This window comes from Herpailurus yagouaroundi, unplaced genomic scaffold, assembly GCF_014898765.1.
Source record: "Herpailurus yagouaroundi ecotype Mexico unplaced genomic scaffold, PumYag 192, whole genome shotgun sequence".
NCBI classification, from domain to species: domain Eukaryota; kingdom Metazoa; phylum Chordata; class Mammalia; order Carnivora; family Felidae; genus Herpailurus; species Herpailurus yagouaroundi.
In genome coordinates this window covers 21,735,987-21,758,626 of record NW_024412423.1, presented here as the reverse complement: position 1 = coordinate 21,758,626, position 22,640 = coordinate 21,735,987, and the positions used below count along the sequence as shown (strand labels likewise).

Genomic DNA, 22,640 nt, shown 5'->3' with positions numbered 1-22,640 from the left:
GAACACTATCCTACACTTTACATTTTAACATAAATATTATTAGAGAGATTTAATATCTCAATATGAACCCAGCAATTCCACTCCTAGGTATATTAACTAAAAAACTAAAAGCAGGGATTCAAATGTATATTTGCATACCAATACTTGCAGCAGCTTTATTCACAACAGTCAAAAGGTGTAAACAACCTACATATCCAATAGACCAATAGGTAAACAAAACGCAGTATACACATACAATGGAGTATCATTCAGCCATAAAAAAGGAATGAAATTTTGACACATGCTACAACATGGAAGAACCTTGAGGACATTATGTTGAGTCAAATAGGCCAGCCACAAAAGGGCAAAGACCGTATGACTGCATTTATGTGAGGTACTTACAAAAGGCAAATTCATAGAATAGATATTTTGGGGGATAAGTAGGTGGAGGGTAGGGCAGGATGGGGAATTAATCTTTGTGGGCACAGAGTTTCTGTTTGGGATGATGAAAACATTCTGGAAATGGCTGGTGATGATGGATGATACACAACACCATGAATGTACTTAATGCCATGGAATTGTACATTTAAAAAAAGGTTAAAATGGTACGTTTTTCCACAAGAGAAAAAAATGCCTAAAAATTTCCACTATGAAGTATTATTCATATTTCTAGAATATTCTACATGAATTGTTATATAGACTATTAGTGTACCAAATGAATATACCATCATCATCTTCTAAACTCCATTTTTTCCCTTGTTTCATCTCTTCAATTTCCTTTTTTAGTTCCCCTATGTTTTCCATGGCCTTTTTACGTTGCTCCTCTCGCCATTTTTCTACTCGTTCTTTTCGCTTCCTCATTTCTTCTTCCAGCTTATTCTGATCAAAGTTCTTGGGGTGGGGGGGACAAGAGAGACAGTGAGAGAAGGAAACAAAGATTAACAACTTAATTTCAGCAATATTCCAAATAACTTTTTCAAAGTATAAGAAAGGAAAAGGAAAAAACATGTATTTACAAACTCCTTAGTTTAGAAAAGATTTAGATCACACATCTTTTAAACATATCCACAAATACACCAGCAAAATGAATTCATAACAAAAAGCATCTTCAACTAAGAAAGCAGACAGACTTCAAAAACCATAATCTAATCTCTTTTTCATTACAGCAAAATACACACAGGAATTCACTTTCTTCCTCAACTAGAAACTAGATAAATAAACACACAAAATTCCCTAGCTGTCAGTTATTGTCAACTTCAAATCCTCTAAACTCCTCTTAAACTGCCACCATGAAAAAGAAATTTTCTATTAGAAACTGAGTAAGGGAAAGCTATGTACCAACATGATTAAAAAGCTTTGGTCAGGGGCGCCTGGGTGGCGCAGTCAGTTAAGTGTCCGACTTCAGCCAGGTCACGATCTCGTGGTCCGTGAGTTCGAGCCCCGCGCCAGGCTCTGGGCTGATGGCTTGGAGCCTGGAGCCTGTTTCCGATTCTGTGTCTCCCTCTCTCTCTGCCCCTCCCCTGTTCATGCTCTGTCTCTCTCTGTCCCAAAAATAAATTTAAAAACGTTGAAAAAAAAAAAAAAAAAAGCTTTGGTCATAGGGGGCACCTGGGTGACTCAGTTGGTTAAGTGTCCAACTCCTGATTTTGGCTCAGGTCATGATTTCACAGGTTCAAGAGATCCAGCCATGCATCAGGCTCCATGCTGACAATGCAGAGTGTTTGGGATTCTCTACTCATTCTCTCTCTATGCCCCTCTGCCCACCCCACAAAAGAAACAAAAAACATTAAAAATATATTTAAAAACAAAAAAACAACCAGCTTTTGTGTTTAGCCTTTAAGTTTAAGTTTCCTAGAAACAGCCTTTGTAAAGGCTTTATCCAGGGATACCTGGGTGGCTCAGTCAGTTAAACGACCAACTCTTGATTTCACCTCAGGTCATGGTATGGCAGCTGTGAGTTCAAGCCCCATATTAGGCTCTATACTGAAACTCAGGACCTGGAGCCTGCTTTGGATTCTGTTTCTCCCTTTCTCTATGCCCCTTCCTTGTTCGTGCTCTCTCTAGCTCTCAAAAATAAACATTTAAAAATGAATAAATAAATAATTTTTTTTAAAGTTCAAAATACATAGCAATAAAAAAAACAACAATCTGTGATTACAGAAACAAGCTTGATATTATACAATTATTTGTTAGTAAACATACACCAGCATCTTTTTCTTTTTCATCTTCCTTGTCATCTTTGTCTTTTTTCTTCTCTTTAGAACTTTCCCCACTATCTGTTTTCTCTTTGGACCTAGACCTACAAAAAAAAGAAAAAAAGAAACATCATCTATTTGTATTCAGAAACATTCACATTTAAAAATTTTTTTTTTAATTTTTTATAATTTTTATTTTTGAGAGAAACAGAGACAGAGTGTGAGCAGGGGAGGGTCAGAAAGACAGGAAGACACAGAATGTAAAGCAGGCTCCACGTGCTGAGCTGTCAGCACAAAGCCCAACGCGGGGCTTGAACTGACAAACTGCAACATCATGACCTGAGCTGAAGTGGGACGCTCAACCGAACTGAGCCACCCACACACCCCTTAAAATATTTGTAAAGACCTGCATTTTACTTTTTTTTTAAAGTTTATTTATTTATTTTGAGAGAGACAGAGGCAGCATGAGTGTGGGAGGAGCAGAGAGAGGAAGAGAGAATCCCAAGCAGGATCCACACCGACAGCATGGAGCCTGATGCAGGGCTCAAACCCACGAACCGAACCCACGAGATCATGACCTCAGCTGAAATCAAGAGTCAGATGCTTAAATGACTGAGGCACCCAGGTGCCCCGACCTGCATTTTACATTTAACTTCTGAGAGTCAATTTCACTTTCATATTACGTTAATAAACATCCTGGAAATATAATGAAAACTTAATCCTGTAAGTAGCAACAAATATCATTAATTATTAAATATTTGGCAATTTGCCCAAGAAAAAGTGGACATATCACATAAAAATAATTACAAAATTTAAATAGGAGGTAAAATTTGACACACAAAGAAATATACCAAAACATTAATATTCTACAAGATAATTTGGTATGTAATAATGTTTAAAACCCCAATAGACGTGCATTTTCCCCTATGTATGATATCTTATAATGAATAAAATTTCTTATTTTAATGCAATCATTTCAGTCTACTTTTACACCCCTTATAATTGGTGCTTTTAAAAGTACATTAGAGGGGCGCCTGGGTGGCTCAGTCTGTTAAGCGGCCGACTTCAACTCAGGTCATGATTTCACGGTCAGTGAGTTCGAGCCCCGCGTCAGGCTCTGTGCTGACAGCTCAGGGCCTGGAGCCTGTTTCAGATTCTGTGTCTCCATCTCTCTGACCCTTCCCTGTTCATGCTCTGTCTCTCTCGGTCTCAAAAATAAATAAACGTTAAAAAAAAAAAAAAAAAAGTAAAAAAAAAAGTACATTAGAGGGGCAGCTGGGTGGCTCAGTCAGTTGAGCATTCAACTTTGCCTAAGGTCATGATCTCACAGTTTGTGCGCGTCGGGCTCTGTGCTGATAGCACAGAGCCTGGAGCCTGCTTTGGATTCTGTGTCCCCCTCTCTCTCTGCTCCTCCCCCATTCATGTTCTGTCTCTCTGTCTCTCAAAAATAATAAAAATTAAAAAAAAAAAGATTGTTTATGCCATTGCATTTCTAATTTTTCAATCAGTTTGTCAAATACTTTTCTATCCATGTATGCTAAGAACCAGAAAAGACCCTAAATAGCAACAACAATCTTCAAAAAGAAAACCAAAGCAGGAGGCATCACAGTCCTGGACTTTAGGCTGTATTAGAAAGCTGTAATCATCAAGACAGTATGGTACTGGCACAAAAACAGACACTCAGATCAATGGAACAGAGTAGAGAACCCAGAAATGGACCCACAAGTGTATGGCCAACTCATCTTTGACAAAGCAGGAAAGAATATCCAATGGAATAAAGACAGTCTCTTCAGCAAATGGTGCTGGGAAAACTGGACAGCGACATGCAGAAAAATGAACCTGGACCACTTTCTTACACCATACACGAAAATAAACTCAAAATGGATGAAAGACCTAAATGTAAGGCAGGAAGCCATCAAAATCCTCGAGGAGAAAGCAGGCAAAAACCTCTCTGACCTCGGCCTCAGCAACTTCTTACTCAACGCATCTCTGGAGGCAAGGGAAACAAAAGCAAACATGAACTATTGGGACCTCATCAAAATAAAAAGCTCCTACACCACAAAGGAAACAATCAGCAAAACGAAAAGGCAACCGACAGAATGGGAAAAGATATTTGCAAACAACATTATTAGATAAAGGGTTAGTATCCAAAATCCGTAAAGAACTTCTCAAACTCAACACCCAAAAAACAAATAATCGACGGGCGCCTGGGTGGCGCAGTCAGTTAAGCGTCCGACTTCAGCCAGGTCACGATCTCGCGGTCCGTGAGTTCGAGCCCTGCGTCGGGCTCTGGGCTGATGGCTCGGAGCCTGTTTCCGATTCTGTGTCTCCCTCTCTCTGCCCCTCCCCCGTTCATGCTCTGTCTCTCTCTGTCCCAAAAATAAATAAACGTTGAAAAAAAATTTTTTTTTAAATAAAATAAAATAAAAACAAATAATCGAGTGAAGAAATGGGCAAAAAACATGAATAGACACTTCTCCAAAGAAGACATCCATATGGCCAACCGACACGTGAAAAAATGCTCAACATCACTCATCATTAGGGAAATACAAATCAAAACCACAATGAGATACCACTTCACACCTGTCAGAATGGCTAACATCAACAACTCAGGCAACAACAGATGTTGGCGAGGATGAGGAGAAAGAGGATCTCTTTGCATTGTTGGTGGCAATGCAAGCTGATGCAGCCACTCTGGAAAACAGTATGGAGTTTCCTCAAAAAATTAAAATTAGAACTACCCTACAACCTAGCAATTGCACTACTAGGTATGTATCCAAGAGATACAGGTATGCTGTTTCGAAGGGGCACGTGCACCCCAATGTTTATAGCAGCACTACTGACAATAGCCGAAGTATGGAAAGAGCCCAAATGTCCATGGATGGATGAATGGATAAAGAAGATGTGGTATATCTATACAATGGAGTATTACTCGGCAACCAAAAAGAATGACATCTTGCCATTTGCAACTACGTGGATGGAACTAGAGGGTATTATGCTAAGCGAAATTAGAGAAAGACAACTATCATATGACTTCACTCATATGAGGACTCTAGATGAACATAAGGGGCAAAAACATAAGAGACTCTTAAATATGGAGAACAAACAAAAGGTTACTAGAGGGGCTATGGGAGAGGGGATGGGCTAAATGGGTAAGGGGCATTAAGGAATCTACTCCTAAAAGCATTGTTGCACTACATGCTAATGTGGATGTAAACTAAAAAAATAAAGATTTTTTTAAAAATTTTAAGAAAACACAAAAAACACTTTTCTGAATCTACTTAAATAACTAAGAATTTTCACTTTGGCTCTTACTAATATAAAGTATTACAATGATACATTTTCTAATGTTAAACTAATCTTCCATTTCTGGAATAAATCCAACTAAGTCATAATTATTTTTTTTACATATGGTTGGATTTGATATAATATTTATGTTTAGAATGAGTATAGCCTATAATTTTCTCACACTGCCCTTGTCAGGTTTTAATATCTACATTCTTCTCAATACACAAAATGAATCGAGAAATGTTTCTTCTTTCTTAAGTCTCTGTTCATCAAAAGTATCATTGCAGAGTGAAAAGACAAACTACAGAGTAAGACAGTATATTTGCCATTCATAAAAATGACAGTAAACAACCATCCAGGATATTTAAAAATAACAACAAAAACTTCCTATAAATCAATTTTTAAAGAAACAACCCAACAGGAAAATAAGCAAAAAGATTTTTAACATACTTCAGAAAAGAAGAAATTCGAATGACAAGCAAACATATGAAAAGATGTTCAACCTCACTGGTAGAGAAATACAAGTTAAAACCACAATGATATTGGTATAACATATCTAACCAGTTAGCAAAAATTAGAAGGACTGACAATACCAAATACTAGGAAGGGTACGAGACAACACAATTATAATGTTTGTGGGAGTATAATTAGTATAACCCCTCTGGAAAGCATTTGGGATCACCTAGTAAAAACGAAGGTATGTTAATTCTTTTTTTTTTTTTTTTTTGAAGCTATGTTAATTCTATGGCCATGTAATTCATTCATATATACAGACTAGGGAAACTCATGCACATGTACACTAGGAAACATACATACAAATGTTCACAGGGCACCTGGGTGGTTCAGTCAGTTGAGCATCTAACTTCAGCTCAGGTCATGATCTCACAGTCCACAAGTTCGAGCCCCAGATCGGGCTCTGTGCTGACAGCTTAGAGCCTGGAGCCTGCTTCAGATTCCTTCTGTGTCTCCCTCTCTCTCCACCCCTCCCTCACTTGCTCTCTTTCTCTCTCTCTCTCCCCAAAATAAATGTAATAAACTTAAAAAAAAAAAACATTCACAAGCACCTAAAAGTTAAAACAACCCAAACACGTACCTCAGTAAAATGGATATATAGTGGTATATTTATGCCGCAGAATAGTATTCAGCAATGAAAACGACCTACTGTTATATGTAACACAGATGAGTCTCAAACAATCACCAACACAGATACAAAAGAATATGTGATTCATTCAGGTAAAGTTAAAAAAACATACAAATCTAAACTATTCTTTTTCCAGATGCAAACACAGATGATAAATAAATAGAAAGAAGTTACTAGTACAAAAGTCAGGAATGGTTTTATCTAGGGTAGTAAAGAGCTAGGTTAGAGAACAGACATGGATGGCTTCTGGAGATACTGACAATGTTGTATTTCTAAACCTTAGTGGTGTTTACATGAGTATTGCTTTATAATTACTTAATAAACTGCATATTTATACTTCATTCACTTTTCTGAATTTATATTTTAACTTAAAATAGTCCTAATGGACATTATTATATGGACCTCAGTAAAATAAAACTAACAAAATTAATGACAGGAAAAAAATCCTCACGACTAATATGAAGAAGGTACAGAAAACAGACACAAATTCATGTATTGACTATCCTTTGACACCACTTTTACAAACAGGAAAAGAATGAACCATTGACAAGACAAATATAAAGAATAAACATAAATGACACAGATAAAAAAGTAAACATATTATGTCTAAAAGACATAACCAATAACTCAAAATTGAATGGTACTGGCATGTTAAGGAAACATGTATATTTAACTTAACACAAGCAAAGTTCACACCCATCCTGAACAGCAATTCAGTAATACATGTCATGATTTAAAAACTGTCAAATGGGATGCTTGGGTGGCTCAGTCAGTTAACCATCTGACTCTTGATTTCAGCTCAGGTCACAATCTCAAGGTTCGTGAGTTTGAGCCCCATATCAGGTCCTGAGCTGTTAGCACAGAGCCTGCTTAAGATTCTCTCTCTCCCACTCTCTCTTCCCCCCCTTCTGCTCCCGCTCTCTCTCTCTCTCAAAAATAAACGTTAAAAAAAAAGTTATCTGTCAAATCAATGTTAAAAATGTTAAAAACATACCTCAAAAGAAAACCAGAGTTCCTAGGAAGAGGTTTATATAATATATTCCTGATTATTAAAAGTAGATATTAAAGAGAACAATGTATTGAGTGTTAAAACCAATCGAATCTAGTATTTTCCAATAATTTACAAGCTTTATAACCTATTAAAATTCAACCAACAGTTCATCATAGCAGCCAAAATCAGTGGGAAAAAAAAAGAAAAAGAGAGAAAAGGAATAGTGAAGAGTCAGTTCCCAACCTTCAAGACAGATACAGTCCAATGATAACATTACCTATTCTCAGCTTTCTTGCTTTTATTGCCAGGACTTGAGGATCTGGATCGCCGGCCTCGGCTTCTACTCCTGGAGCGTCTCCTGTCTCGACTTCGAGATCTTCTTCGCTCTCGACTTCGATCTCTCTCTCTACTTCTGGAACGCCTGAAAGGACACTTTCCATTCATTCTGTGACCAATTAGAGATTCTTTCAGATAATGTTTCTGTGCCATGTTGAAAGAGCTTCTTAATTATTACCATTACTAAAGGCTGAGATTTCAATTAACCATCAAATCAGATATAAATAGGGAACAATTGGGGCACCTAGGTGGTTCAGTTGTTTAAGCGTCTGCCTCTTGGTTTTGGCTCAGGTCATGATCTCATAGTTGGTGAGTTTAAGCCACACATCAGATTCTGCACTGACAGTGTGGAGCGTGCTTAGGATTCTCTCTCCCTCTCTCTCTGCCCCTCCCCAGCTCTCTCTTTCTCTCTCTCAAAATAAATAAATTTTAAAAATAAATAGATAGATAGGGAACAAGTAGGGCGCCTAGGTAGCTCAGTTTGTTAAGGGTCTGACTCTTGGTTTGGGCTCAGGTCATGGTATCTGGATTAATGAGTTCAAGTCCCTCAATGGGCTCTGCACTGACAGCATGACAGCATGGAGCCTGCTTTCAATTCTTTCTCCCTTCCCCTCCCCTGCTGGTTCTCTCTCTCAAAATAAATAAATAAACTTTAGTAAATAAACAGGGAACAAGTAAAGCCAATTCTTACAAATGGTCAACAAAAAACTGATACTAATTCCAAAATAATATTTGTTGAAAAACATAGCAAATCTGTCATAATAGCTTTTTGAAATCTACGGCCTACAGTAGAAAATCTAAAACCCAAAATCAGCCAAAACCTAAGTATAAGGATAGGCACAATGGGGCTATGGGAAGATCACAGACATGAAGAGTAGGAAACAAAAATTTCTATTCTAGAGCTGGCAGTCACATGACATATGGCAGATCAACTCTGTGGCTCAGTTTCCTTATCTATATGATATGGAGACTTTACTTACATAATCTCAAAATCCTTCTTGCTCTAAAACCTCATGATTCTTTTTTTTATTTTAAGTTTATTTATTTTTGAAAGAGCAAGAAAAAAAAGCACAAGTCAGGGAGGGGCAGAGAGAGAGGGAGACAGAGGATCCGAAGCAGGCTCGGCGCTGACAGCAGAGAGCCCTATGCAGGGTTCAAACTCATGAAGTGTGAAATCATGACCGGAGCCAAAGTTGGACACTTAACTGACGGAGACACCCAGGTGTCCCTAAAACCTCGTGATTCACTCTCAAAAGTTAAAGACATTATCTTAAGTAATCAATTTCACTTAACACATACTTGACTGAATTATATGAAACTGTTCCTGGGACCACATAATACAAAACTGAAGAAATTGCACTATATGCATTCTAAAAGATGAATATTCTCCTTGAGTACCTTTGCTAGTTCTCCTTCTAATGTTTGGAAAAAAATAGGGTTTTTTTTCTGTGATTAGTTCATAACACCTATACAACCCTGTCTTCTTTCCTATTTTAATAAAAAACTTATCAGAAATTTTTTTTGGTGTGGCAAAGATTTTTATTTAAAGACAGTGTCTTTCACCTCTTAGGAAGGTTATAGCTGCTTGATTCGTGCCTAAGAAAATGCAAGCATGTAAAATAAAAATTAGGGTGTTTTTTCGTTTAAATCTAAAATGGTTTTTAAGGGGCACCTGGGTGGCTCAGTCGGTTGAGCGTCTGACTTCGGCTCAGGTCACGATCTCGCGGTCCGTGAGTTTGAGCCCCGCATCGGGCTCTGTGCTGACTGCTCAGAGCCTGAAGCCTGTTTCAGATTCTGTGTCTCCCTCTCTCTCTGACCCTCCCCCGTTCGTGCTCTGTCTCTCTCTGTCTCAAAAATAAATAAACGTTAAAAAAAAATTTTTTTTTTAATAAAAATAAAAAAAAATAAAAAATAAAAAATAAAATGGTTTTTAAAAATTGTGTCAAACGGGAGCGCCCGGATGGCTCAGTCAGTAGAGCAATCAACTCATGATTTTGGGTAAGTTTGAGCCCCACAATGGGTGTAGGGATTACTTAAAAATACAAATCCTTAAATTTTTTTTTTTTAAGTGACAAACAGCAAGTAGGGCTTGGGTAGCTCTATCCTTTTTCCTTCTCCTATCAGCTTTAGTGGCTGCTCTGAACATAGTCGTCAGCGTTCTTGGGACAGAATTAGAACAGAACCCCCTTGACAACATATCACCTTATCTTCTACTGGCTTTTAAAACCTCCCTCAGGGGGCTCTGAAGGTTCTCTTTGGTTTGGTTTTGGTTTTGGTTTTTAAGTAGGCTCCACACCCAACACAAGGGTAAAACTCATAAACCAGCAATCAAGAATTGTATGCTCTACCCACTAATCCCAGCTGGGCACTGCCCACCCTTTCTTAATTTTTATTTATTTGGTTCTCTTTGGATTACAGGAAATAGAGCCAAACGTTTCCAAACGTAAAATACTGTTTGAAAGTCTTTATTCCAGGCAAATCACTTCTTGACCTAATCAAACAAGCTGGAGTTAAAACAGAGTGCCTATAAAGGGGCCACTAAAATCCAGTCCAAATCACACTTTTGAAGAAGCTGAATTTAGCTGACAGAGACCAATTTATCGTGAATCTTTAAATTCTTACCTCAGGCGCTTCCGGTCTCTTGACCGAGATCTTCTTTTATCCCTGCTACGAGACCTCTCTCTCCTTCTATCTCTATCTCGGCTTCTAGACCGCCTGTCATCTCCACGTTTACTTCTTTTGTCAGGTGAGCGACTTCTAGATCGACTTCCAGAGCGCCCCCTTGATGCTGACCGCTTCCGATAATGGCTAGAAAGTAAGGTCAAGATTAAGTTTAGGAAACACAGTTAGCTTGTATGATATTTCATTTAATCACATTTTCCCAATATATCTCAGCACACAAATTAAACAATGAAAGGACTTTGGTTTTTTTTTTAATTTTTTTAATGTTTATTTATTTTTGACAGAGAGAGAGAGAGAGACAGAGCATGAGTGGGGGAGGGGCAGAGAGAGAGGGAGACACAGAATCCGAAGCCGGTTCCAGGCTCCGAGCTGTCAGCAAAGTGCCCGACGTGGGGCTCGAACTCACAGACCACGAGATCATGATGTGAGCCAAAGTCGGACGCTCAACCGACTGAGTCACCCAGGTGCCCCAACAATGAAAGGACTTTATACACATAAACTCTTTTTTTTTAAGTTTGTTTATTTAAGTAATCTCCACAACCAACGTGGGGCTTGAAATCACAACCCTGAGACCAAGAATCACATGCTCTTCTCACTGAGCCAGCCAGGAACCCCTACAATTCTTAAAATCAGAGGGAAGTAATGATTCCTTCATTTATAGTCCATGTAGAGAGGGAAAAAAAAACTATCTTAAAAGGGAAACAAGGACAGTAAAAAGAACAGATCAAACTCCTGCCTCTGGGTCCCAAGCAACTTGCATTCTGGTAAAAAAAAAAAAAAAAAAAAAGGGATGACCAGTAAAGAAAAAAATAAACAATACATCACCATCACGTGGTGCTATGGAGAAAAACATATTAGAGTAGATGAAAGAGAGGATGGGAGGTAGGAGGTTTGCTATTTTACACTAGGTGACTAGAGAAAAATGTGCTAAGAGACATTTTGGAAGTTTGAGAAAAGTAAAAAGAACCGTGTAGATATATCGGGGAGAAACTTTTCAGGCACCACAAGTGCAAAGACCCTGAAGACAAAGTTTGACTGGTGTGTCCAAGGAACAGCAAGGAAGGCAGATGTGGCTAGGGCTGAATGACCAAGAAAGAGTACCATGAAATGAGGTCAGAGATACCACAGCGCAGCCAAACATGCACAGATTTGTAGAGCCTTATAGATCTGAGTAAGTTGAGGTTACTGGAAAATTTTAAGCACAGGAGCAACGTTACCTCAGTTTTTAAAGCATGGAGGTACCTGGGTGGCTCAGTTGGCTAAGCATCCGACTCTTGATTTCAGCTCAGGTCATGACTTCATGATTCCTGGGTTAGAGCCCCACATCAGGCTCTGCACCAATAGTACGGAGACTGCTTAGGATGCTCTCTCCCTCTCTCTCTGCCCCTCCCCAACGAATGCATATGTGCATGCCCTCTCAAAATAAATAAACTTAAAAAAAAAAAAATTTGGCTACTGAGGGGAGAACAAACTGAAGGAAGCCAAGTGCAGAAGCAAGGAAAACAGGTAGAATGCTATAGCAATCACCCAAGTAAGAGAGTAGTGGCATGGATCAGAATGTCAGGTTCAGAGTTGCCATAGGAAGGGTCAAAATGTAGGTATCACGGAGCTAGAGCTGATTGTATTTAAGGACTAATTCAATGTCAAGTGGGACAGCAAGGGAGAAGTCACGAGTGTTGCTGAGATACTTGCGCGGACCAAGCAGAAAGACAAAGTTGCTGCGTACTAAGATAGGAAGCTTGAGGAGGAGTAGATGTGGGGGGAGAGTGGGAAATCAGGATATTAGGCATTCACATGGAGATGTACAGGAGGTAGTTGAAAATATGAGTCCAGGGTTCACCAAGGGAGTCATCAGTGTACAAAGGCTACTTAAAGCGATAAACGTGGATAAGATGGCTAGGGAATGAGTATACCTCATTATCCTTTAAGCACGTGAAATTAAATGTGTAGAAACCCAAGCTTATTTTTTAATGTTTATTTATTTTTGAGAGAGACAGACAGATAGACAGCATGAGCAGGGGATGCTCAGAGAGAGAGGGAGACACAAAATCGTAAGTAGGCTCCAGGCTCTGAGCTGTCAGCACAGAGCCCGATGCAGGGCTCGAACCCACAGACCATGAGATCATCATGACCTGAGCTGAAGTTGGACGCTTAACTGACTGAGCCACCCAGGTGCCCCTAGAAACTCAAACTTACTGCCTTTCCCTCCCCAAACCATTTGTCATCCCAACTTTGAGTCAGTAGGCTCAAAGTATCAATTATCTTCAATATCTCATTCTACACAACCAATAAAACACCAAATATCACCAATTTCACCTCTGTGATTCTTTTCAATTTTATCACCTCCTCAGAGTTCTGTCATGACTCCATATCAAAGTTATGTAGTTAGGGCATTTTAGAAGACCTTTAGAAATCTTGCTTCTACCCTCTTTTCCCTTAAATCTGTTTTACTCATTGCTGCTAAGGTAATCTTCATAAAGCAGAATTCTGACCACATTATAAACATACACACTCATTTCTTAAAATCTTCAAAGGCTCTCAATTAAAATCTTAACTTCGAAACTAAATCTACAATCCACCCACATTCTGGACCCAACTCCATTTCAGAACCTACCTCCTACCACTTTTCTTCAACCTTTCATGACACCTTCATATGCAGGCAAACTGGGCTCTTCACTTATTTCTCTAACACCTTGATCTTCCCATCTCTGAACCTTTCATCAGTCCCTAAACTAACCTAGAAAACAAGCCAGGGAAGAAGGCTAAAGGGCTGGAAGAGACTTAATTGTGAAGGGCCCTGAAGGCGGGCTGAAGAGTGTGACTTCATCTTGAAAGAACCAAAACAGACAAAAAGAGAGGAATGACATAATCTTTATTTAAGAAGTGTCACTCTGGCTGCAGTGTGAGGAATCTATTAGAAGGGCAAGATCACAGGAAAATAATCAATTTGAGGCAAGTGTAGCAGTCTGAGCACTAAATAATTAGGTCTGAATTAAGTCATAGAGAGCAGGAATGGAGAGAGGATATAGAATCGTATTGGGTTGAGACAGTTAAGAGAGAAAAATGAATCAAATAAGTACACTTGCAGGTTTCTGCTCTGGGTAGCCAAATTAACAGCCAATGCCTTCAAGAAGATTTAAAAGACACCCCAGGAATTTTGTGCAGATGTAGAAATATTCTTTATCTTTATCCGGGTGATGTTTCCACAGTTTATGGATTTGCTAAATTTCAGCAAGCTCTACCCTTAAGCTTTGTCTATTTCCCTGAATGTTAATTATATGTCAATAAACTATTAAGGGTCAACTGGGTGGCTCAGTCAGTTAAGCCTCCAACTTCAGTTCAGGTCATCATCTCACAGTTCATGAGTTCCAGCCACGCAGTTGGGCTCTGTGCTGACAGTTCAGAGCCTGGAGCCTGCTTTGAGTTCTGTGTCTCCCTCCCTCTAGGCCCCTCCCCCACTTGCACTCTCTCTCTCAAAAAATGAATAAACATTAAACAATTTTAACAAAAAATAAACTATTATTTATATCCCAGATAAAAAGGATCTTTTAGTAACTGCTAAATACAAAGCAAATAAATACTCATCGCTGAGATAAAAACCTCAAGGTCCCAAACCAGGTAACATTCTAAAGTTTTGAAGAGATATCCTAATTCTAGTAAGACCTCCCAATGCACAGCTTTAAAAGGACAGAAAAACACGTAACAAAGAAATATGAAATCTATCTGCAAAACAAATCTCCATGCAACAATTACCGTAGACCACTAAAAGCCTAGTCATGTACAATGTTGTAGGTGATGTAAAAATATTGGTCTCCACGCTCCTTTCAACTGACTTGGGAAAATACCACACAAAGAACTAAAATAGGCAGCAACAGGCGCCAAGCAAACGTGGCAAATGCGAACTGCAAGAAATTCAACTGGGATCACTGCTGCCAGAGCGATCACGGTGGGCTCCATGGAAATGGCGGGATGTGGTGCCCAATCACTGACGCCCTGGAGGGGTGGTCCCACTCCAGGGGCTGGAACCGGCGAAGGCAGTGCTGGGAACCCCGTGGCCGTCACCGCCCCAAATACAGCCACTCCCTCGGCCGGGGTCCCCCAACCCCTCTAGTGGCCGAGGTCAGCGCTGGCCGCACGTGGGGCCGCCCGGGGTCAGGCCTGGCCCCGCTGGCACCTCAACTCCCGCCTCTTTCCCCCACTTCAAGGAAACCGCCCGCCCGCTCGCCCTCTCAGCGCGCCGCCTCACCGTGACTCCCGGCCCATGCTGCCGGCCGCGGGAAAAGCGGCACCCTTCGGGACAATGCGCAGGGTAACCGGACAAAAGAAGAGGCCGCGCCGCCCTCAGCTAGCCGAGCGAGGAGCAGCACTAAGAGAGAGCAGCAGCCCCAACGGTGGCAGCCATCCGAGAGCAGCCAACGAAAACAGGACGTGCTGGCGCCGGTGGCAGAGAGAAGGGAAAAGCGGGCCGGAAGCTGCTATCTCTCCACAGCGACTCCTTTCGGCTGGAGGCCGCACAACGCCGGCCGCGCCGCAAGACGCGTCCTTTGCCGGGTTTTCCCTGCAAGCCTCGGAAAGTTCGTGAGGTAAAGGAAGGCTCCTTGGCTTTGCAGGCCCTGGGAGGGTCTTTCCTTCAAGGGCCACCGAGACGCCATAGGCATCCCCCAGTTGTCCCAGGACTTGTACTGCCGTCCCCCTTAACCTGCGCTAAGTGATGGTACAAACATCTCCATTCACAGATTCATTTATACATTCATTTGTATGTATTGTTATGCGTGCTGTATGTCCTAGATCTGAGGAGCTTACAATATAGTGGATACAGACATAACTAAAACCACAAGTAGATATAAGAAAGAGATTACAGCAAAGGAGAGGGGTTCAAAAAGAGATCCCTGAAGATGTGACCTTTGAAGTAAGATGTGAAGACTGAGAAGTTGGTGGAGAAGAGGATGAGAGCTAAAAATCTATTTGTAAGAGTATAGTGGTTCTCAATATCGCCTGAGCTTGGAAGTTTTAAAAAAATACATGAATGGGGCACCTGGCTGGCTCACTGGGTGGAGCATGTGGCTCTTGATCTCCAGGTTGTGAGTTGGAGCCCATATTGGGCATAGAGATTACTTACAAATAAAATCTTAAAAAAAGAAAAAAAATACATGGATGCATGAATACCATACCTAAATTCTGATTTAATTGGTCTGGAGTGCTTCTTGTGCATTTTTGAGCTTCTTTAGTGATTCTGAAGCACGCTCAAGGTTGAGAATGACTCACCTAGCATAAGCACTGTTTTAGCAGAAAGCTGTAATGCTAAAGTTGGAGAGAGGCTCTTATAGTTTACGTGCCTCTTTACTTTTCTACTTTCTTATACCTAAGGATGACAGAAAAATTCTAGATTGTGACTGTGGCTGTTGACGCATGGATGTATACATTTGTCAAAACTCATTGAACTGTAAACCTTATTTTTTATTTTATTTTAAAGTTTATTTATTTTGAGAGAGACAGAGACAGTGCCAGTGCAGGAGGAGCAGAAAGAGACAGAGAATCCCAAGCAGGCTCCACACTGCCAGTTCAGAGCCCAACAGGGGACTCAGTCCCACAAACCTGAGATCATGACTTGAGCCAAAATCAAGAGTCAGGTGCTTAACCGACTGAGCCACCCAGCCACCCTTATTTTATTTTAATTTATTTTTGAGAGCGCACACAGGGAAGGGCAGAGAGAGGAAGACAGAGGATCTGAAGCAGGCTCCGCATTGACAGCAGAGAGCTTGATGTGGGGCTCCAAGTCATGAACTGTGAGATCAAAAGCAGACACGACCGAGCCACCCAAGCACCCCAGAACTGTAAACTTTAAATTTGCATATTTAGGTGCACCTGGGTGGCTCAGTCCATTAAGCATCCAACTCTTGGTTTCAGCAGGTATTCCAGCCACTCTACATTGCTTGTATGTGGGTAACAAGTGTGGGTTTCAGTCTAGGAAAAACAGAAAACCACTAGTGACTTAAACATGGAAACCCTGAGAAGGGGTCAGATCCTGGATGTATTTGAGGCAGCTCTCCAAACACTAACTGATAAAGTGGACATGAACTGTGAGGGAAAGGAAGGCATAAAGAGGACTTTCAGGAGGTGCCTAGGTGGCTCAGTCGGTTAAGTGTCCAACTCTTGATACCGGCTCAGGTCATGATCTCACACTTGGATGGAGTCCCATGATGGGCTCTGCACGAACATGGAATCTGCTTGGGATTCTCTCCTCCCCTCCTCTCTCAAAATAAAAATTAAAAAAAAAGAGGACTCTCGGGTTTTGAACACAACTACTGTGGGTCGTGGTGAACTTATAGAAACAAGAAAGGCATGGAAGCAGATTTGGCAGGGGAAGGAGAGGAAATCAGTGGATCTGCTACAGTAACATGTTGTTGGAGATGCCTACTAGACATCCAGGAAGTAATGGCCACATTAGGGGATACATGAGTGTAGAGTTCAAGGGAGAAATAGAGGTTGTCTGAGAGATAGGGGTCATAAGCATTTAATAATGGGGTATTTGAAGCCATGAAAATGGATGAGGCCATGCAGAAGTTAATGTTACAGCTGGAACAGATTTTTTAAATCATATACTTGAATTTCTTGATTTTAAGTGAGAAAACGGAGACTCAGGAAACAAACTTAATCCTAGGTCACTAATCTTTTTGGAATCTAAACTGGAACCAGAACCCATGCATCTGATACCCAGCCCAGAGCTCTTTTCAAGATAATGCATTTCTAAATCCCCTTTAAGAGAATATAATCATGTGACAATTCTGATGGTCTTTTTAAGTTCACAATATGTTTACGTTAAGTTCAAAGCAATTCTATGTCCCAGAAAAAATTCTTTTAACTATTAGGACAGGTAAAAGAAGTAATTATAGTCCAGTATGTCTCCAATACATCACTTTTAACAAAATGCCCTGGCTTCCCAAACAGATTTTGATTCTAAGTTCATTTTTTTAAGTATCGTAAGTAATAGTTTTAAGTAATCTCTACACCCAACATGGGGCTTGAACTCACAACCCCAAGACCATGAGTCACATGTTCCTCTGACTGAGCCAGCCAGGCACACCTAATTAACCAGCTCTAAGTGTCTCATAACCCTCTTATTGTTTTTAGGACCAATGGTGGTGACACACATCCATTTATACAACTAATCTGGTCGAAGATGTCACTTTTCCATCTAGTTTTTACTCATATACATTTCGAGTCCTTGAAATTTCTGAAGTAAAAAATTCTTCATGATTCCCTACACTAAGAAACTACCATTTCTGTTTGACACTACTCAACAAACTTAAGCAAATAGTAAGGCAGATGCCAACTGGCTCAATAAAAAAAATGGCACTAACAGACACAGACATAGCCAACTCTTCCCTCTGAAATAAATTTGATAATGATCTATAATTATTAAAGCTTGGCATGTGTCAACCGACTGAATGGGGATTTTTTTTTTTTTTTAAAGACACAAAAGAAGTTAACACGTACAATTGAAGACCACTAGTGTCTTCCTAGGGATTGGGAGGAAGATGACAAATCCAAGGATGCTTGTTAATCTTCTTGATTCTAGATTCATTATGGAATCAGGAAGAACATGTGCTCATCATCTTATCCTAAGTCAGGGGATACACTTAAATTACTATACTTATTCTCTATTATTCTAGTTCAAAGTAAAATGACAAAAAATGAAGACTTTGGGAGTAGTGAAAAAAAAAAGGTGTATTTTTTAGCGGTGCCTGAGTCAGAGGGGCGTGCAACTCTTGATCCTGAAGTCATGAGCTCAAGCCCCACACTGGATATAGTGATTACTTAAATAAATAAAACTTAAAAAAAAAAAAAGATATATATGCTTTTAATTAATATATATCCTTTCACAAGGATTAATCAAATAGACCATACAAAAATCTTTAAGGTAATGTGATAACAAGCAAAATTAACACCTAATGTTTTATAACCTTCCAAATATGACAGTTACCAAGTTAGTTAAAAGGGTATCTATGATAGTGGGTTGCATACCGCAGTCAATTTTCAAATTTCATTTTTATACATACTAATCATGCTGTTCTAGTTTGCTTTAAAACCTTAGTTGTAGAAAATGAAAACTCAAAAGTGAAAATTTCCAATTCTGAGTTTGGTAATAAAAAAATTTTCATAAACAAAAATTAAAATAAATATCCTCATAAATACCTTCTAAGTTCACATGTATGAATGTTAATCACTTCATCTATTACTCCATATTTAGGCTGAAGTAAAAATTAAGATACTCAACAAGATAAAATTGGCTACCTTATTCAGCTCTTATAAGTTAAAACGTGCAGACTTAACATTAGACAATTCAGTTTCTTTCATTTTATTTTTAAGACAGCTCCATTTCTCAGGACAGAACAACACGAATACAAGTCGCAGCCTTTGGGGCTGGCTGAGACCGTGTGCATCTGCTCTCCTAAAAGCAGTAGCTCGGCTCCCAAAAGAGGAATTACAAATCTTAGAAGTTAGGGAAAGGTACAGACTAGGGATTCTAATCAAACAAGAAAAGTCAATTAGTGACCATGGTAGTATATTCTTCACATCAGTATTAATACAAACTCAACACTTTTAAATCAGGGAACCTGCCATTCCATGCCTAATCAAATGATTTTACAACCCTATAAAGTAAAAGAATGACATAAAGGTGTAAACTGATTTGCCTCTTTTAGAGACACTGCAATATAGATGAGAAGTTGCTTTTTTATAAGCTTCTCCTTCTGTGTTCTCCAAGCTTCATGGTACTTCAGAGCCCCAGTAATTGAGGAGTTCATGACAAAAGATAAAAGTGAAAAAGTAGACACAGAGATCTGTGAAAACTTCTCCCATTTTACTATAGGTATCCATCGATCGATTTATCACTTCAGCAGGAATTCCAGATAATAGAAGTGCAGCTGTTAGTACTGTTGTCTTTATCTTCTTTTCACCCTGTACACAGAAAGACTTAAATAAATCTTACAGCTTTCAGAAGACTACTTAAGCTCTATACATACATGATCAGTGCTGCTATTTTCGCCGAAATGATTCAAAACTATTACTGAAGTTTCAATACATCAATCAGTAATACATCAACCAACATTTACTAAGCATATAATGTGTAAAGCATATAATGCCTATCGCTAGGCAATAATGGGAAAGACACAATTCATGCTATCAAAAGTGAAAAAAAAAGCCTTAGAGGCAAGGCAAAAATAACAATTTAAGATATATACAACCGCACAAGACAAAAACAGGAAAAACATTACTACACAGGACATAAATAACTGCTAAATGAATGGCATGGATAATGTATAGCATAGTGGCTCAAAGCAGATAGAAATTAGTCCACGGTTATATGCATAAAGAAAGCACAGTGAAGATCTTATTTCAAAAGGAAGTAGAATTGGAAACTGAAAACAGGCCTTCAAGAATGAGCAAGATTTAGCTGGATAAAAATGAGAGGATAAATCTCATTGTAAGGTAAGTCTCACAACAACAAAAGCCTGAAGAGTGACAACCATACTAAAGGACAGAGTTATTCGTGACAGAATCATCACAACACTCTGTAGAGCCCTATCTGCCTTGCAAAGGAATTCACACTTGTTACACATGCAGTAGGATATCATGGAACATGTATCCCCTGATAAAATTTTCTCATCTAATTTTTAGATTCAAGGCTGATTTTTTTTTTTTAAAGAGTACTATTATCTTTTTTTTTTAATCTTAATTTTTGAGAGAGAGACAGAGAGAGAGAGAGAGAGGGGTCAGGGGGGGAGCAGAGAGAGAGGGAGACATAGAATTCGAAGCAGACTCCAGGCTCTGCACTGTCAGCACAAAAGCCAATGCAGGGCTCCAACTCACAAACCATGATATCATGACATGAGCTGAAGTCGATGCTTAACCGACTGAGCCACCCAGGCGACCCAAGGCTGAATTTTTATTTATCAATTTGGTTATCAACAAACCCAGTCACATGATTACAAAACTTTTTAAATATAAAAAGCAAAGGTTACCCAAGAGAAAATAGAGCCTATGTCTACAAAAGGATTCATAGAAATTGTCAGCTGCTTTAGACATAATAACCAAAAATTGGAAACAAGATGACCATCAAGAGGAGATGAGATCAACAAATGCACACAGTCCTACAATGGAATATTACTAAGAAAAAAAAAGGGGGTGTGGATGACCTGATACACTCAAAAACATGGATGAAACTCAATATTATGCAGGATAAAAGAAGCCTTGCACAAAAAAGTATGTACAAGAATGATTCCACATATATGAAATACTAAAACAGGAGCAGCGGGCTGGCTCTTGATCTCGGGGTTTTGAGTTTGAGCCCCACGCTGGGTATAGAGATTACTTAAAAATAAAATACTTAGGGGGCGCCTGGGTGGCGCAGTCGGTTGTGCGTCCAACTTCAGCCAGGTCACGATCTCGCGGTCTGTGAGTTCGAGCCCCGCGTCAGGCTCTGGGCTGATGGCTCAGAGCCTGGAGCCTGTTTCCGATTCTGTGTCTCCCTCTCTCTCTGCCCCTCCCCCGTTCATGCTCTGTCTCTCTCTGTCCCAAAAATAAATAAACGTTGAAAAAAAAAAATTTTTAAAAAAAATAAAATAAAATACTTAGGGGCACCTGGGTGGCTCAGTCGGTTAAGCATCCGACTCTTGATCTCAGTGCAGGTCATGATCTCCTACTTCATAAGCTGGAGCCTCACAAAAGGCTCTGCACTGATGAGGCAGAGCCTGCTTGGGATTCTGTGTCTCTCTTCTCTCTGCCCCTTCCCCACTTGTGCACACTCTCTCTCTCAAAATAAATAAACAAAAAAAATTTTTTTTAATAAATGAAATCTTAAAAAAAAAAGGAAAGAAAGAAGTACTAAAATAGGCAAAAACTAATCTATGGTGGGAAAAAAACAATCAGACCCTCCGGGTGTAAGGGGCTGAAAGCTGACTGAAAAGGGACAAAGTGGAAATTCCTAACAGTCATGTTCTAAACCTTTAAAGGATTTGGGACTCACAGGCTGACAAAACTCACTAAAGATTTGAGCATTTTACTGTGTGAAAATTTTACCTTAATGAAAACAAGAATAACCATAAACAACCACTGAATTGTAGTTAATGACACCTGACCAGAACATGTAGGGGTAAAGCATATTGATGTCAACATCTACAACATACTTTGAAACTCATCAAGGAAAAAAAAAAAGATGGACTGAAAATGGATAAATTGCATAAATCATGATAATATAAAAAAATGTTACTTGTAGAATTTAGGTAATAAGTAGAAATGGGCGCTCACTGTACAATTCTTTAAACATTTCTGTCTGTTTAAAAACTGTTCCAGGGGCGCCTGGATGGCTCAGTCGGTTGAGCATCTGACTTCGGCTCAGGTCATGATCTCACAGCTTGTGAGTTCAAGCCTGGCATTGGGCCCTGTGCTGACAGCTCAGAGCCCGGAACCTGCTTCAGATTCTGTGTCTCCCTCTCTCTCTGCCCCAAACCACTGACATTCTGTCTCTGTCTCTCTCAAAAATAAACATTAAAAAAAGAATTTTTTCTTAAGTATTCCTACAAGGGGCACCTGGCTGGCTCAGTCGGTACAGCATGTTATTCTGGATCTCGGGGTTGTAAATTCAAGCCCCATGCTGGGTGTAGAGGTTACTTAAAAATAAAATCTCTAAAAAAAAAAAAAAAAAGGTGCCTGGGTGGCTCAGTTGGTTAAGCTCTTGGTTTTAGCTCACATCATGATCTCATGGTTCGTGGCTTTGGCCCTGTGACAGGCTCTGCGCTGGCAGCATGGAGCTTGCTTGGGATTTTCTGTCTCCCTCTCTCTCTGCCCTTCCCCCACTCACTTCTGTTCACATGCACTCTCTCTCAAAAATAAGTGATAAACATGTAAAAAAAAAAGGAAAGAAAGAAAGAAAGAAAGAAGGAAGGAAGGAAGGAAGGAAGGAAGGGAGGGAGGGAGGGAGGAAGGAAGGAAGGAAGGAAGGAAGGAAGGAAGGAAGGAAGGAAGG

At 39.7% G+C, this 22,640-nt stretch overlaps 2 protein-coding genes across 2 annotated transcripts in view; both read right to left on the bottom strand.

Annotated features, from left to right (window-relative positions):
* The window catches only part of DDX46 (DEAD-box helicase 46), a 72,459-nt gene extending 57,416 nt beyond the window's left edge, over positions 1–15,043 (bottom strand). The window contains exons 1-5 of the mRNA XM_040444505.1: positions 14,859–15,043; positions 10,553–10,738; positions 7,872–8,015; positions 2,182–2,278; positions 705–870 (exon numbers count right to left, since the gene is read on the bottom strand). Of these exons, the coding sequence (XP_040300439.1) occupies positions 705–870; positions 2,182–2,278; positions 7,872–8,015; positions 10,553–10,738; positions 14,859–14,875 (610 nt within the window). The 5' untranslated portion in view covers positions 14,876–15,043. The remainder of the gene's footprint in view (positions 1–704; positions 871–2,181; positions 2,279–7,871; positions 8,016–10,552; positions 10,739–14,858) is intronic.
* Positions 15,044–18,947: 3,904 nt separating this feature from the next.
* The window catches only part of CAMLG (calcium modulating ligand), a 10,879-nt gene continuing 7,186 nt past the window's right edge, over positions 18,948–22,640 (bottom strand). Inside the window, exon 4 of the mRNA XM_040444504.1 lies at positions 18,948–19,573. Coding sequence (XP_040300438.1) covers positions 19,382–19,573 — 192 coding nt within the window. The 3' untranslated portion in view covers positions 18,948–19,381. The remainder of the gene's footprint in view (positions 19,574–22,640) is intronic.